This window comes from Zophobas morio, unplaced genomic scaffold (assembly GCF_036711695.1).
Source record: "Zophobas morio isolate AGI-343-1 ecotype UQ-CSIRO unplaced genomic scaffold, CSIRO_AGI_Zmor_V1 ptg000031l, whole genome shotgun sequence".
NCBI classification, from domain to species: domain Eukaryota; kingdom Metazoa; phylum Arthropoda; class Insecta; order Coleoptera; family Tenebrionidae; genus Zophobas; species Zophobas morio.
This window is the reverse complement of record NW_026972136.1, coordinates 10,270,188-10,289,018: the sequence shown is the minus strand read 5'-3', so window position 1 is coordinate 10,289,018 and position 18,831 is coordinate 10,270,188. Positions and strand designations below refer to the sequence as shown.

Here is an 18,831-nt window from a genome sequence, read left to right as displayed (position 1 = left end):
ATTTTGGCAAATGACGTATCTTCTAAGAAATTGAATTAAATTATACAAAGAAAATACACCAGAGGTGCCAAAGCACTTTCAAATTCTTTCCAAACAGGAATATCTAGAACCTCAAGATTGTTTTAAATTTTTCAAAAAAAAAGTCCAAAAATTAACTCAAAAACAGGTCACATTAGAATTTTCTAAAAACAAAACACCAAAGTCCCTCAAAATTGTTTTAAATAATTTACAAAAAATCTCCATGGGCTTCCAAAATAATATACTCTGGGAGACTCTGGGTACCAAAGAGTCTCCCGAATTAAAAAAAATTGGTCTAAAGAGTTAAGGCAGTACTTCCCTCGCTGTCGGACAGGTGACGACTGCATACCCATTATGTTTTTTTTCCTATTTTTGTAGCGGGGTATTTTAAAATAAAATGAGTATTAATTTTTTCAATTTTGTCATTATTTGGCATTGACATTTTGTCATTTTTTTGTGATTGCTATGATTGCTTATTAAAAAAAAATAAATTGGACGAAGTCGTCTCTGGGGTGTATAATATGTTGCCTATGCAAAAATTGTCAGGCGTAAACAGATAAAAGGAACACTCTGTATAGTACTTGTAATTTAAGACAAATACGCCTGCAAGATTTCAGACTATTCAGTCATTTTTTTTTCAGACACCCCGTATAAACAAATCTAAATAATATTATTGCAGTGATAAATCATAAGTATAGACTCATCATTTTCAGCAAAATTTTGTGGCGGCGTCATCAAATTTTTAGGGGGGATGAGCAAATACATTTTGATCAAAATTTTACCATGGTTATAAATTTAAAACATCTCGAAAATTTCAAAGCATTCGGTTTTGCAGTTTCGGATTAAATCAGTAAAATAAATTCGCGCATTCATTAATTTTTTTGAGTCACCCTGTATATGCAAATTGAAAAAATATGAATTGAATGATAAATCACAACTACAGACTAATCATATTTTTCACATTTAACAAAGGATTTATTCAGCACAATTTTGAGGTGACGTTATCAATTTTTTGGAGGGGATAAGTAAATATATTTTGAATAAAAATTTATCATGCTTATCATAACTATAAACTATCTGCAGGATTTCAAAGCAATCGGTTTTGCAGATTCAAAATTAAATTGCAAAATGTTGTATCATAATTTTGATTTTTTTCCAAACATCTGGACGTTTCGGGTAAAAACTCAATTCGGAGTCATAAACTACATGTGTAGGACTATGTTACTTTATACAATTTAAAACCCACCTACTATGTACAATTTTGTAGTGACGTCAACGCATTAGTGGTGGGGATGATTAGACAAATTTTGGTTAGCGTTTCACCATCTACATGATATTCCTAATATAAGTACAAAATTTCACAACAATCGGTTCAATACTTTCGGAGATTATCTGTCTAATAAAAATCCGGGACGGCAGACAGACGGACAGACGAACAGATGGACAGATGGACAGATGGACAGACGGACAGACGGACAGACGGACGGAAACGGGAGAGCTATTTCTTCGTCCTCTAGGGGTCATGAAAGATCCAGAAAACGTAAAAGTAGAGAGTCCGCCGACGGAGTCGATTACAATACTTCCTTTACTTACGCTCGGGAAGTAAAAAAACACTGCGGCACTCAAGATTTTTTCAAATGCATAAAAAATAAAACGCTAAACGCTTTTTCAAGTTCATCTAACAACAAAACATCCAATTCCTTTAACTTTATCCGAAAATAAACCACCAGGGGAGGACCTAAAATTAACTGCGAACATTTTAAACGTAGAGTTTTGAAAACTTTGACAATTTTTGACATGTCAAACACTTTTAACTACTTACTCGATTTTGCTGATTTGTACCTTATATTAGGCAAACATTGTTGTTAAATGGAAAATGATAAAAGGATTCTTTTACTATTTCTTCCAGATTCACCAGTGGACTGTTAAGAGCGTAGCGGAGAGTTAATCCGCCATTTTCCAGACACCCACTATATAGGTGGGCGCAACATTACTGTATTTTTAAATTTTCAAGAAAATAAGGTGGATCGTTCTTGACCTTCGCGTTAGTAATTCAACATTCTTACAGCATGACCGTGGAATTCTTATACGGTATAAAATATGGTGACGCTTTTTACCTTTTTATTGCAAAAATCTGGATGCCTCGAATAAAAAATCAAAGCGGATTCGTAAAGCACGAGTATAGGAATATGTTAAAAATGGGGAGACGATGTCAAGTTGATGGTGAGAGTCTTTTTCTTACACTAAGGGTTATGAAACGTCAAGAAACTATGAAAGTAGTCAGTCGCCAGATATGCCGATTACAATACTTCCTTAGCTTACGCTCTGGAAGTCAAAAATAAACGAAAATCATTTCTTTTATGTGCAGGCTTTTGTCCTTTATGTTAAATTACATTTTGTTTACTCTGTTATTTTAAAAATCACATAATTAATCAAATAATTACAATTTCAGTGACATGCACTTCAACTCATACAAACTATAAATTATTTATTTTAATACCGATAACGCACAAATTCAATACATGACAAATTGCGAGTGGTTATTGGAAAATTTATGTAATTTGCAACGACAGTGGAATAATTGTTGAAAACCTAATACAACGTGGCGTATTTAATTGTACAAAATTAAATAAAACAAGGTAAATAATTGTAAAATTAGTCTTTATGCGATAATGAATTAAACAGTATACAAACTGCAGCAACAGATCTGTTTTCCATATCAATGGTATACACTAACTGTAAAAGAACAACTGATGATCTGCAAAAAGAATTTTGTGGACAGACAGTGAGATGTGATCTTTTAATGGCAACATTTTGAGAAAAAATTCTGATAGCAGCTAAAATATCCGGAAGACAAATCAACAATCTGTGGTTTACCGTACAATGCAGACAAAAATATATGAGAAATAAAAATTAACTTCCAACTTGATGTAAGATACTTATTTAGGTAAACAAATATTTGTTTATTTCTTTCTTATTTCCTCAGAAAAAAATTAAAACACAGATAAGACAAAAGCTCAACTGTTTCTTTTTCCTTTAAAAAAACTCAGACTTATTTCTCGTTGTATAACATCGTCATTGCTAGATGCATCTCACTGAGTACACTTTTTGTAACTTTCTAGCTAAAACTACAGCGCTGAATAAATTTTAGCATCTCAATTTGCTCTCGAGACAAACTTAAACTTAAGCAAAACAGCATATGTATTGTGTAATAGAGAAACTCTATTTAATTCCTCTATACAATGCTCTACCCATGTTTTGCCACAAACTCCCTCAACAACTGAACCATGAAACACAGTTTACGTAGTTGAAAATTCCGTTTTTATTCAGCCATAAAGTAACGATCTTTTTTCGACACGACTTCAGCACAACATGTGTATGAATGAAATTACATCAACTCCCCAAATTTGCATATTTAGCCCATCAGGCCGCCGACTAACCGAAATTTAACCGGGATCTCGATTAGTGTTTCGGTTTATCTAATATGTCACAGAACGCTTCCGGAAGCAACTCCGGACTTCGGAGATACGGAAATTGTTCCTGCTCAAAGTTGTCAAGAACTAGAAACCGAGCATCCAGAAATTATAGGTCGAACAATAACCGAACGCTGTTAATTAATATCATAATTATTTAAATCCAACTTGGAGTTTAATTAATTCAGGAAACACTTGGTTTGCCGATGGAAATTGCATTTCCGGGGGTCGCCCGCTTTCACGTGCACCGTATTATCTGGAGCGTTTTATGCATATTCAACATGTGTCCACTGTAAAAATTTTAATCACCTTGTGGGGTATGCGATTTAGAGCCGTGTTAGGGTTAGTGTGCATTTTCATTAGGGTAATAATGTGATGTAGGCTGCATGCATGCTGCCTAGCTGAATTAACGTCGTTATGGCGTCATAAAAGCATTATAGACGTTATAAAATTGAAAATAGCTGGCTGAAATTTCGTCCCCGCGAATATGACTGGGTTTTCACGGAAAGAAAATTGCTGTTTTCGTACTTGAGCTACAGGTGTTGCGGTGTAGGGGAAATTATACTGAAATTTTCGTTTCAATTAGTTTGGCTTATTGACGGTTCTGTTCCTGTTTTGTCGTAGTTTGTGAATTTATCCGAGTGAAGAATAATTTTGGAATATCAAGTTTAAATTTCGAGCTATGTTTCCAGGACGTCTTTCACTTTACCTGTTACATAATCTGCGTGACAAGCGAAATGCGACAGCGGAAAAGTCTTTGCATTTCAATTTACATACGACAAAGTTTCTGAATGGATGTGAATATTACGTTAGTTAAAGTTTTATTATATGATGTGTGTATTTGGCTTCCTGCATTTTTAAGATGTACTTTACAATTTACTTTGCTAGAAATATTTGAATTTAATACCACAGAAAAGGATGATGTCGTTGTGTTTTTAATAGTATGTTCATTAGACAAGGATTAATTAATGAGATATGAATATGAAAATTACGTAATAAGTAGGAATGTTATAATGAGAGTTGTATACACTATTTTTTCGACCAAACACAATAATGAAAGATAAAACCATTAAAGTAGCCCGGTATGAATATTTGTAGATTAATAAAAAGAAATTAGTGTTAATTTTTGTTTGACAAAATACAACTGCTCTAATGGTGTCTTTTGGCTTCTGTTTATTCGCAGAAAAGTCAGGTTACGTTAGATTAGGTCATAATTAAGTCACAATGTTTTTCTGCATACGATATACACTTTTTTTACATAAAAAAACAATCTGCAATTAACTAACAATTGTTTGCATTTTACGTGTTTGCAAACTTGCAACTTTGGTTCAGGAATTAGATAACTTTGTTTTAACCACCACTAGCATCAAGCAAAACTACAACGAAAGCAGTGTCCGATGTATATAAACTGAAATTTTAAAGATTTAAGAAAGTAGCGATCTCTTTTCCCATGTTTCCAAGTTTGTTTATCCCAATGTTTCGTGATGTGCATTTTCCGTTGATGTATTTAATTGATCAAGAAAAGTTGGTGTTATACCATGCTCTGGACGAAGATTTATGTACTTGGTGTATATTTCAAAAGACTTTCTAGTAACTGTAAATTTATTTTCGTGTGGTTTTCGTTTTAGTATCTTTAAAATTGTGACTAGAAGGTATGGTCCAAAATTATTTACATCTCGAAATTCCAACTCGTCTTTTGCAAGAAACATGTTATTTTGGACAACAATATTTAGCATGTGGGGCCTTCTCGACTAAATGTTTCTATTTTATTTGTAGAAAACATTTTAATCCTTTTGCATATGTATGCTTCAGGTTTTGTTTTCAATAAGGCGTGTAATTTGAAATATACTCGTGTAAAATGATACTATACAATTTAGATTTTTTTCCGAGAATTTGGTTGCCTAGGAGAAAATCTCAAGGTGAATTCATAACCAACAAGTACAGAAGTATCTTATTTTATAAAATTTAAGTCTCACTTACCATGGAAAATTTTGAGGGAATGTTGTCACATGTTACTAAGGATGATTAACATACATATAAAACAATCGCTACTTCCGTAGATTATATAATGTCTAATAAAAAGATCTAGACCGACGACAAACAAATAGACAAACAGGCAGACAGACGGAAACAACAGCCCTATTTTTTCGTATTTTAGGGGTCATGCCAGGTCGAAAAAACATGAAAGTAACGGTCAAGCACAAGAATAGGCTCAAAATGTTTTACATATTACAGATATATAGAAGAAAATCTTGCAATGGCGTCATCAATTTGGGGGAGGGAGGAGATAAATTTTCATTAGGATTTACCGCACTTATTGTTTGTAAAACGTTGTTATAGAAATTTGTTTTTTCCAACCATTTGGATATCAAGGACAAAAATTCAACACAGATTCATAAATCACAAATACAATAGTATATTATTTTATAAAATCTAAATAATATTTATTGAATAGATGACTAAAATTATTACTAATTAAGTCACAGGGGAACAAAATGTTTTGAATATGATTCTTATTATTCTTATTTGATCAAAATTAAATAAAGACCTGGGTATTCTCACATTTTCTACAAAATAAGGTCCTTAATTTGATCAACAAAATAATGCATAGGTAATACGACAAATGCAACTTTTTAAAAAAATTATAAAATTTGATTTTACCATTTTCGTTTTATGATAAAGTAAAAACCAGCCGCATAAATAACACTCCCGCAGCACATAACTAACGGGATAAAATGTTCTTCAGTAGTAGGTAATAGCAATCTGAACCTTAAGTGTTTATTTATATTCATACATCGAAAGAATGTCACATAGAATTAGTTTGATTTGAATGAGTATATTTGACCAATAAAAAATTTGTGATTTGTCATCAATAATACTAGTCACAGCACAAAAGAAAAGTAGTCGCAGCGGACTATCAGTGCAAGAAAAAAAAGGAAAGGACAGGTTCGGTATCGAACCCACGCCGGTTCCTCGAGAAAGCCACTGAGCCACGCAGACTCATATTCTGTATTGACAATATAATGTTACTATACCTTGTGAATGTTTATACAAAAATTTGAACGTTTAGCGATAAAACTGAAAGCGGATTCGTGCACTACAAGTATAGAAGTATATTTTTGTATAACATTTAAATCATTTTAAAATACGGTTCATTGAGATAACGCCATCAAATTGTTGGTGGGGATGATTAGCCAAATTTGGTTAGTCTTGTTACGATGGGTAAAACTCAACAATTTATTTCGTAGTAACTCGAATTTACACGACTAATAACACAGCGATTATGTACAGAATAATTCCGACTCGACTTTAATGGATTTGACTAGACTGTACTTCTCCCATTATCTGGACTGCACTGACTGCTCCCGAGGGTTCCCATTTAAACAGCACGCGATCGTTCTCGAAAGGCCGCCGTCGCCGTTTCTAGGTTTATTCTGGAACACCCATCGCGACTTCCGCTTTCACACACAAAATTTTGACAACAATCGATCCAGCAGTTTCAGAGAATATGTATCTAATAAAAATGGATATAGACACCAGACAGGCAAACAGACAGACAAACAGACAGACCAATGGAAACGGTAGACTACGTTTTTCTATTACGGTCAGGAAGTAAAAATAGTGGCTTCCACTTATTTTCAGTGAGAAACCATAATTAAAAAAATTATAGGGCGAAAAATTTATAATAGTCACCATTTACTTTTAAAGGATCTGTACTACGTGGTATCTCAATAGAATTAGTAGAATTACAAATATACAGAAAGACTTCTCTACACGTGTAATTCTAACTTAACACTAATGCAGATTTCTAACAGATCTTAATACAAAAAAATTACTATACGTTTGATATAATTAGAGCAGCTTATAAGAAACTAAACTGGTCATAATCAATAGTAAATAGATTTATTTAATACCATCGCCTAGTAAAAACGACTACAATAACCTTCACACAATACCACTCCTCTTCACAATTTTTTGTAGTAGTAGCCCGGGAAAGTGTGTGCTATCGACCTGTTTTCATGTGTAAATATTTTACTATCATAGTCTACACAGTTCAACTTTGCCATCCAAACATATTATTTGTTTTTACATTAAATAACATAATAGTTATATCCTATTACTGTGAAATAATATTCAATTTTTTTGGTATATTTATAATTAAAATGTAAGCGAATGACTCCTATTATTTTTCAAAATTTAATGCTTTAAAAAAGTCTGTATCAAAATTGTAGAATTCTTTTCAAAGAAAACTGTGGAGGTCTTTTAGATCCCATTATTCCTTTTTCTCTAATTTTATCGTAAGGGAGAAATATTCAAATAGGGTCATTTGATTACTGATTAATTTCATATTTTCTCCACGTCTCATAGCTCCTATAAGATGAAAAAGTAGGTCTCCCGTTTCCGTCTGTTTGTTGTCTGTCGTCTGTTAACAACTTTATCAGACAAAAAAATTTACTTCTGGACTGATTGTTGAGAAATTTTAGACGTATTTTAACAATATCTGTAGATGCGTAAACACGAACCAAAATTTGTTTAATCATCAACACCAAGCCTTCATGACGTCACTTCCAACTTTTGCTAAGTAAATCCTCCATTCGGAAACATGTCGCTTGAAACTAAGTGCTCTGAAATTTCAGTCCATCCAACAACTATGACGTCATCTAAAAATTTTGTTGATTAAATGTCACTTGAAAACTTGCAGTATACAAGGAAAAATTAATAAGCAAAAAAAGAACAATTAATCGAGAACACAGCTGAAAATTTTCTCACGTAAAATGTTTTCATAACACATTGCCAACCTAAGCTGAAATAATCTATAGTTCTGGGTTGCACTCCTCATTTACTTTTTACCCATTTCTCAACCCGGTGGCTTAATTGCTTTTGAGTATGATCACGCAAGTTGCAAACAACAACGCTGTAATGGACTATGTCTGAATCCTGAAAGCTTTCTATAAATTTTTATCTAAGATGTAAGCAAGGCCAAATTCAACGATCGAACATCTAACCCACCCTTGACATTGTTCTTTTTTATTTGACGATAACCACCGCTTTACTTTTAAAGCTGTCTATCTCAGATATTGAAACCTGTTGTACAGATTTTCAATATTTCAAACTTCACTGACACTCACTCTTTTCCATTTTATTTAAAAAGCTCATTTTTCATCAATCGATACGTCATTTAAACTAAATAATACTCTCTAAGTATGGCTGTAAATTTAATCGTGCTATATTTTATTACTAAATCTACATAACCATAAACACCAACTACCCCTTTAGAAAGCTCCACCCCTACCGCCATTCCATTCCATTTTATATGAATTGAACCAAAGCCAAAATTTCTAGAATTACCCTAATTGGCACATCCATAATACAACACAGAGCATGGGTACTCCCCCTTGAACGAACAATTTGTATGCACATAGGTATCCAATCAAATATTTATGTTTTCCTTTGTTTAATCCCAGAAGCATCCTAGATTTGCGTGTAATCTCAAGGGTTACGTGTTTCACGCATGTTTGGCAGAGACAACTACTTTTCTTGTTTATCGTACACCAAGTTCCAAGAATAACTGAGCGGATGCGTGCAAATCTGAGACGCGGATGGCTTAGAAGAGGTCCAGACGATAACTTAACTTCCGATAAAGTCGTTTAATATTAAATTTCAACAATTACAGCAAGAAGAGGCGGCTTTGTGAAATGAGCAGTTAAGTCTGGACGCTGTAGTCGCAAAGTTTCTTAAACTTAATACGCTCTTTGCGTCGCACAAAGTTTCGACGAAAAAGAAGGCTTTATTGGCGCCGAAGTGGGCTTTGGGCGATTTCATCTTTATGATCAGATTACAAAAACGCTGTCTTCTAATAGCACGACATTCGTTAAGTTTGTAATAATTTTTTCGGTGGGTCGTATAAGTCGAAAGTTGATAAAAACATCCAGCTTATATAACTATAGGATTATTCTCTTTTAGAAACTTAAGAGCGTCTAGTGCGTCAATTGTTCCTATTGTTTAAATACATCAAAATGTCATAAATCGTAGAACTAAATTCAGTCGTCTTGAAAATTAGTCTGGTGTTTCATCAGGTCACAACATGCCAGTACACAATACACTACCATATTGAATTGAATAACATGAATAATAATACTAACCCGGCGCCTCCACCATTTTACGCATTCAAATTTTATACGTAAAACGTCGTTTAATTTATTTACACGGTAACCTTCGTACTACGTAGTTTAATAACTAAATCCAGTTGTTTCACTTTGATAAAGGAAGTTTTTCTTTTTCAGAATAAACTACAAAATATCTGGCGACCCTCCGGTCTACAGAACATTATACACGCTTCCAGCATTTCGAGGTAAGAAAACACAATACTCCGTTTTAGTTATCGTACCTATTTTCGCAAAGTCATTATATCAGCTTTTCGCAGCTGTAATGAAGGCCTTTTAATGTCGACCCAGTGATTGATCATCTCTGGCGAAGCTAAACGATGAAATTTTAAGAAGCTCCGCTCGTCTGTTTTATTTTTAAATCGCCCTGCGTATATTTTCATATTTGCGGAGATGAAATGATAAATCTTACAAAATCTAATAAGGGAATAATAATAGATGTCAGCCGTTGCACAAAACTGGGTTTTAATGTAGATTTAAAGTTCCTGCTGTCATTCGTAAATTCTGAATAATACTGGAAGTCCCAAATTAATACAAACTGACGACGGGTGAAAAATATTCGTCGTGTTTTTGCCAGACAGTTTCGAATTTTAAGAGTTGGTGGTGATGTAGCCGGAGTCATTTAAAATCAATTTGACGTAGATGCTTTGAAGTTTCCTCTAGAACATTTGGTATTGTTTTTGTGTTTACGATCGGCCACCCTACGTACATTTTTGCATTTAGTAATAACAAAGTTGGGAAGCTGCAATAAAATGAAGTTTTCTCAGACTTGGAATCGTGTAGTGGTCCAGATGTCCGTACTCAAGTTTACTTGTGCTATAAACTTGCAACAATGTAGGCCCGTATTACAGAGCTTTAATCGTCGCACTGCGACCAATAAAACATTTCTGGCATTGTTAGAATAGTATTCGGGTCGTTATCTAGTAATGGTATAATAGTTCTGGAACAATTTATGTAGCACGTATATATTAACTGCGAAAACGTGGATCATAACTGGTTTTAAAAAATACATCTTGAATTTAGTGATTAAAACTCCAACGCAGAAATAAAAACAAGAAAAATAATAATAAAAAGCTCAGTCCTGTATTCTGGTCCCCGTTATAATAGACAAGAAAAATGGAACTATACATCGCTAAATCCATCTGTTCCCGAAACTGTGCAAAAATTACTCCTACAACCACTTATAAAATAATAAAAGGTAGCTTATTTCAACGATATGAGAAAACAAGATAAAATTTCGTCCTAATTCTCCAAAAAAGAACATCGAGAAAAGCGTCACACACTGAAAGAAGACGTAAACTGACCTATTCATCTAAAAAACGGGACATTAAATCAGATTCTGCCTCTTTCACCGTAATTTTCGTTTGTTCGACTGTGAATATGGTTACGGTTATATGGATATGCTCGATCGAACATTTCGATAAAGAGGAAAATTTATTTGTGTTGGATTTTATCATAAAAAGCGTATCGCTGTAGTTACAAAAATACATAATTTGAACTTTATCGAAAAAAAATTTTGCCAGGAGTGTGAACGTTCAGGATAAATTATAAAGATATGTGGTAACAATTCAAACATTTGCGAAAAATTAATTTCTGTTTTGTATTGTTTTGCTGTATTTATTTATGGAAAATTATAAATTTACAAATGAACGAATCGGTTAATTGCGGATTTCCAGAACATGCTTCCAGGTCTCGACTTACTAATAATGATGAAAGTGAAAATATTGGAACGTTCGATTTTATAGTAATTAGTGGAGGTGATAGCGAGTCTGTACATGGTAACGATTATCAGAAATGAATTGAAAATTCTTCTTTAAGAAACTGCATGAGAATAAGTTAATTCTTCCAGCCATTAACTTTTTTAGAAGTTTAAATTTCTTTTTTGATCGTAGTCGCTTTAACGAATAGTACGTACATATTTTACAAATTAAGTTTGAATGAAAAAACTTTACTATTTACTGCAAAGCAATACAATAAATTTTCTAGGTAAAAGTTTAATAAGTTGTGAACATTGATTTAGATTTTAGAAAACTTTAATTAAAATTTGTTTATTCATCTCGTTCGAAAAGTTCATGATATCGTCTGAAAATTACGTTCTAGGATGCATGCAGTATCGATCGTGTTTCAGAAAAGAAGGCTGATAAACTGCCTGCTACTTTTCATAGATATTTCTCTACTTATGCACGTTCATTTTTTAAATAATTCACATCATTTCTGTACCGCTTTCAATTTTTCAACATTTCTTCCACAAGCTTTCAGGGTTATTTAACTTCGTCTGCTCGCTTCACTTGACTTTTCTTTTTTTTTCCTGTTAGAGTAAATATTACCACATTTTATATTAATCATCCTCAGACAATGTAATTATACAAGATTGTATGTAAAGTTGCTTTTTGAAACTCTGAAACTATATTTTTAATAAGAATTTTCCGCTTCCTTATTTCGGCGAACAATTTATTACAAGCTAATAGTAATATACATAAGAATATTCCTGCAAGAAATGCAAGCAAATTGTTATACTTGAGAAAGGCTATGATAGACATCTCCGCTTCTACAGGGTTTTTATAAATGATTCTAAGGGCGTACTTGGCAAAAAACCGTGATTTAATAATTCAAGAAATATCCTTGGAAGATCACGTTACAGATGTAATCGAACTGGCAGTGTCAACAAAGAGAAATCTCATAGAAGATCTTCAGTATCTGAAGAAGTTGTTGGTGAGTTGAGACCACTTGAGCAGAATTCGCAAACATCTTTGACAAAATTTCATCAGCAGTCAGGAGTTCCTGGTACAACATGAAATTGGACAATGGGCATTGCAGAAAGGATTACAGAACATCTTTGAAATTTAAAACAGAGTGAACATGTACCTTGAACAAAATGGTGAACATTTTCAGCATTTAATATGGTGTTTAACCGCAATAAATTTGTTTCTTTTTATTGTAATGAATGAATTAGTTTTATTCTTTTTAAAAGATATGAAGCATTTAAGCAACCAGTTATACAGATGCGTGTGGCATTTATTGTGCGTCGTTGGGCATTTAGTAAGGTCCAAAACTGAGAGGCGGCACGTGTTCATGACCTACTTCGACCCTATAATCATTTAAAAAAACCTTGTAGGGTTGAGTAATACACTAAAATTTATAATGGCCTTAGAAAAAATCACTTAAAACAATACTTAAATATGTAACTAGGTAATTTTACCAAGTTTTGTACCAGGTCTACTTTGGAATATAAATAGCGGTTGCGCTAATGCAATGTACACATTGTTAATGCAATTAATTCCTAAAATAAAAAAAGATTCGCAGAAAAAAAATTCAAAAACAACTATTTTTGGAGATATTTCAACCAATATTTGAAAATTTGACATTTTCTCTGTGAACCAAACAGTTATTCAACTTTCTCTAATTTAACTACATTTGTAGCTCATCCTCATGTTTATTCTGGTCCATTTGGTGGAATGTGACGCCGGCAAAACATTTAGAATGAAGTATAATAGTTCCCTTTCTCGACCTTCCCGACCCCACATTATTTCGATCCGATAAAGTCCCCTTTATCCATCTTTCCGACCCAACGCTAATTCGAACCCACAAAGTCCCCTCCAGCTTCCCGACCCAACGCTAATTCGATCCGATAAATCCCCTTGGTCCACCTTCCCCAAAGCTAATTCGATCCAAGAAAGTCGTTTTTCTTCACCTTCCCGACCCAAGACTAATTCGATCCCAGAAAATCCCGTCCCCATCCTCCAGCTTCCCGACCCAACGCTAGTTCGATTCGATAAAATCCCTTGGTCCACAACTTCCCTAGCCAAGGCTAGCTCGATCCAACAAAGACCCCTTTCTCCACCTTTCCGAATACTCCAATTCGGGGTCCTTTGACTCATTTCATCTTTTCTTGACGTTTCAAAACTCTTGGAATATGAGAAAATAGGCCTCCCGTTTTTGTCTGTTTATCGCCTGTCCCTTCCTGTCTCTTCCATTAACCTCCAAAACAGCACAAATTCGACGAAATTATCTCAAAATTTTACTCACTAAATCCTATTTCAAATGTAGAAAGTGCTTTCTCTACCTTTAATCCTTTGTATGCAGATTTTTGGAAAATTTTCAAAATTATACAAGAAAATTTTAGAATCCGTCTTATAAACTACTTTTGCAGACGCTTGCAGATTGGCATAAACAGATCATTAATTAAAATTCCTATATTCGTTCCTTCCATAACTTTGATGACGTCATCTCAAAATTTTGCAGATAAATCTGCTTTATATGTTTAATTATAAGAATATACGAATTCAGGACTGAAGATAATAAAAAAAAAATTGTGAAAACAAAAATTAATTAATGAAACATTTATTTTATAAATCAAATCAAGAACGATTCACTCCGTTTTCCGAAATTTTGAAAAAATAATATTGCTATTATTGGTACTAAGTACATTGCCCCTGTTCAAACTGTTTCATTCTCTTGCTAAACTGTTGATGATGAAGAGGTAATCATAAAATTTTGTTATATAAAACTCATTGCAAATACAACACAAACCATGGTCGAGTCGACGGTGGAAACGCGTACATCAAACCCATCAAACCCCGAAAAATTGTGACCATTTTAACCGGCAGTTACGTTAATAAAATCGAAGTTTTCGGCAATAAAAGTGTAAGAGGGGTAAAATTCTCACGTCAAAACCGCACCTATTTTGTCAAGTGTTCAAAAGAAGTGATTTTATCGGCGGGCTCTATCGCGTCGCCACACATACTTATGTTATCAGGAATTGGACCCTCTCCACATTTACGACAAGTCGGAATTCCAGCTATTCAGGATTTGCATGTGGGGAATACTTTACGGGATCACGCTGACTTCCACAGACTGGTTTTTAATTCGAATATCGTCAAGGTGTGAGGTCATTGACTGTTCCTAATTGAAACAAGTACGAAAAACTCAGTTCTCCAGATCTGGAAATTGTTATGATTCCCATTGATGAATTCTCGGATACGCTTTTAAAAGCTCGCGGAAAAATCTGGATGCATTTAAATCAGACCGGATCGTTCATAACGCACATTGTGGCCATACATTCCAAAGCGGTGGGTTCTTTTCGATTAAAAAGCTCCAATCCTTACGATTATCCTTTAATCGACGCGAGATTTTTATCAGATGCGGACAGCCGTGACATTGATACCTTGTACGAAGGGATTAAACTTGCTTGAAATTTAACAGAGACTAAAGTGTTAGCAAAAATGAACGCCAGTTTGATTAAACAGAGTTATCACAGTGCGACAAAAAGTCTGTCGGAGATTTCTGGACATCCGAATATGATTTGTGTTGTGATAGGAGAAAAAAATTTCAGGCTTGATAAAAAAGCAACATTTGTCCTAAGTTTGTGGGGAATAAAGGCACGTTTAAATCAATGGGGTTGTTTTATTGTGTTATTGATTGTATTGGTCGTTCTGTAAACAATCAATCATCGCTTATTTATCTTGTGTAATAAATTTTGGTTGAACTAGGATTGCAGGTTTTATGACATACACGCCGTATAAATAAAACATACGCACAGATAATAGAAATGGTGAGTCAAAATACATTTTGGTGGAAAATAAAGTCGTTACAATGATTTAGGTTCGGTTTTTGTAAAAACAATATTTAGTAAATTACACCTCGAGCCTGGAATTGCGAACAGGGTAAAATATGACATGGTGATCTAAACAGCCAGATTTGTTCAACAAATGTTTGATATGATGTCTAGAGAGCGGATTTATAAGCACAAAAAAATTAAGAATAAGCGCTTAAATAAGCACAACATTTTAAATAAAAGTTTTATTTTAAGCAAAAAAGCATTAAAAACATAATCATATTACAAATCAAAGAACACTTCTTAGAACTTTGGATAAAATATTATTACAATAATCCTAGACTTTATATTTTACACACGTATTTCAGTTTTCTTTAAAACAATTTATCATTGTAATATGTTCCAAGTTGTCCACTGTAAAATTTTTTCGCCGATCATTTAAAATGTGTTTAAAATTGGAGAATGTGCGTTCAACATCCACACTCGTTGTTGGCGCAAATTTGAATTCTGCAACTAATGTTGAATCTAATTCCAAATTTTCCACCTTCTGGCCTTGTAAAACACGAGCAACGTCGGAAAGAACACCGAAACCTGCATTTTTATTTAACACTTCGTCAAGTTTTTGAGATACTCTAGTACCAATATCACCCCTTACTGCGTTTGCTTGTTGTTTAAATTCTTTCACTAAGTTTATGGCATCTACCAACAACATGTTGGGTTTTTCTAACTTTTCTATTACCTCACATACGAATTGATAATTGCTTCTTAGAAAAGCTAGATCTTGTCGCAAATCTTTGTTTTCCAAAATATTTATGCAATCTTTAATCGATTGAGAAGAATCTTCGCCAAACTCCGTAACTACTTCCTCAAATTCTTTGATATATTTGTCATAATAAAATGTGGCCTGTAATCATGTTCCCCACCTCGTTATAATCGGCTCTAGGGGGCAATGGTATGTTTGGAAATTTGTCCTTAAAATGTTGCACTCTTAGTAGGGCTTTAACAAAAATCTTTTTACCATTTGCCACTAATTTATTAACAGCAGGAAACTGCAAACGTATTCCTTCAGCCACTCTGTTTAAACCGTGGGCAATGCAAGTAGAGTGAATAAATTGGGGTACAATATTTTTAGATTATTCCCTGCTTTCAACATATAACGAGCTGCATCCGAGATCATCAATAAAATTTTATTCGCCGGTACGACATTTGGCAAAAATAGTGACGTAAGACTGTCATTTACAAATCTGGTAATCGTATTGCCATTTGTTTTATCTAACATTTTCAAACTTGCTACATACCCTCGACTAGGGAAATTTTCATTTAAGATTCCAACAATTAAACTTGCCACGTGTCTTCCACAACTATTGGTTGTTTCATCGACAGCGAACCATAAATAATTATGTCCAAAGCGATGTTTAATTTCGTTGTAAACTTGCTGAAACACTGGGCCTACATAATTTTTTCGCAGAGTACTTTCAACCGGAATATGTCGATTGCAGTGTTTTTCAAGGAATTCTTGAAGAGGGCCTTTCTCGAATTTTTTTAAAGGTATATTGGACTGGATCATCATTTTACATTAATCGAAATTAAACTGAAACTGCTCATCTTTTGTGGAAGTAGATGCAACAGATTCATGTATGGTCTGCTGTTTAATTTTAGAAACTTCTAACATTTTCTTCCTTTCTACATGAAGAGTCGTTCTGACATGTTGCGTCACGTTATATTTTTTATCACTTTGAATCTAAAACAACGTACATATACAGGATTAACAAAGGAAAATAGATTAAAAAAAATTAGTGGGCTTACGGTTTTCACACAAGCTCTACAGAATATTTTGTTGTTTTCTAATTTTAATTCTGGAAAATCCCTTATCCACTCATCCGGCGTCGATTTTACTTTCGGCATTCTTTTAAAATAGCAGTAATATTACACAAAAAGAACTCAACATGTAACAAGAGAGAACCACGTATAACACTGCACAACGACAGATGCGATAGACTGATGGTTGTGAAATAAATGGTTCATTTACTTAAAAGTTTCCATTAGACAAATTTTAAGGTAGGTAGTTGGGTACAGTAATCCTTTTTTCTAGAAAATCTTCAACGGTCTTGCCGCAAAATGCCGAAAAAGAACATCTGGTTAAATGCTTTAATTCATTATCAACGGAAGTAAGGATTTAAAGTCATAAAATCTATGGAGTATTTTTCCAATCCTATAATAACATTTTATTACCCAAACGACCGGAACCTATTCACAGAAAGGGTCTTGAGTAAGTCTACTTCAATAGTCAAGTCTAGGTAAAATGCATACGATACGATACGGCTAACTAACAAGTATTTGTCATCCCGACAAGGCCGGCATTTGAACAAAAACTCATATTCGTCGAAAAAAGCATTAAATAAGCATATAAGTTTTAATATGCATAAAATTGAAAAAAAAAGCAAATAAGCATTAAAAAAAATGTGTCAAATGACTCCAAATTGTATCATAGTTACAGATATAAAAAAGTTTTGAAGTGCTTACATTTTTCACAAAAAGCATTAAACCTAGAAATCCGCTCTCTAATGATGTCAAACATGAAAACTTTCAGAGCAACAGCTTTTCTAGTTTCTAAGTCAAATTGTAAAACTTTGTTGTACAATTTGGTACTTTTTTCCAAAAACCTACAAGCATAAAATTAAAAATCCTTATACGTGACTAACAAAGTACAGGTATAGAAGCATAATTATTATTTTGAGCAGTTTAAACAGGATTTGCTTGACAAAATGACTTTATAAGAATTTTAGGTAGGGATATTTCGATCCAAATAAGCGGCAAACAGTAAAAAGTAACATAAAAATGTCATTCACATATATACCTATAGCATAGGTACTTTAATCGTTACGAAAACACATTTTGTTAACTTGTTTATATTTGGTCTGGGGAGCGATTCTCCTCCATCCATGATAAGAAACGGATTGGCAATTTGCGTGTAAGGAGGCAAACCATCAGTGCAATGAGGCACCTGATCCTCGCGTCGGAGAGACTAACCTTCAGGTCACTGACTACACGAAAGTAAAAAAGACTAGTTTCCCTACAAATTCACGCATTTCCAGTGGTGTTCATGCCAAATTAAAGATAAAAAAGGCAAAGATCATGCCATTACCTCAGTTTTATGAAGGAAAACATTTTGCTTAAATTGCAACTTAACCCTCAACAAGGACGCAAGTGTGTGGGCGACCAGAAGGCTAAGGTGGAGAGAAATTGTTTTTTAGATTAATGACGAACGACGAACAAACAACAACAGATAAATTAGAAATGTATTTCGGGACCTAGAAATTGCGTAATGACGAAAAGTATGAAATTAATTACCTTTTACATTAAAAAGAGAGCTTAAAATAGAAAAAAATTGTCATCCTTTGATATCAAAGTCGCATTCTTTCCATTTATAACACTTTTAAAGTCTCAAAAGGTTAAACAGTCAAGTCAAATAAATCTAATTAGACCTTATTTAATACAGGACAACATATTTTGAAACAGCCATCTTCCTTTTAGTGGAAATGCGTAATTATTTATACGGTGCGGAACGATAGAAAAAAACATGAATTTCAACATTCGCCAAAACAGTACACTACTTTCCTTA

The 18,831-nt window shown here is 33.6% G+C and overlaps 1 protein-coding gene across 2 annotated transcripts in view; it reads left to right on the top strand.

Moving 5' to 3' along the window:
* LOC135139429 (uncharacterized) overlaps nucleotides 1-18,831 on the top strand; it is a 229,932-nt gene that overhangs the window by 99,441 nt on the left and 111,660 nt on the right. For both annotated transcript variants that reach the window (XM_064069657.1, XM_064069656.1), the window contains exon 3: nucleotides 9,776-9,843. In XM_064069657.1, coding sequence (XP_063925727.1) covers nucleotides 9,776-9,843 — 68 coding nt within the window. The remainder of the gene's footprint in view (nucleotides 1-9,775; nucleotides 9,844-18,831) is intronic.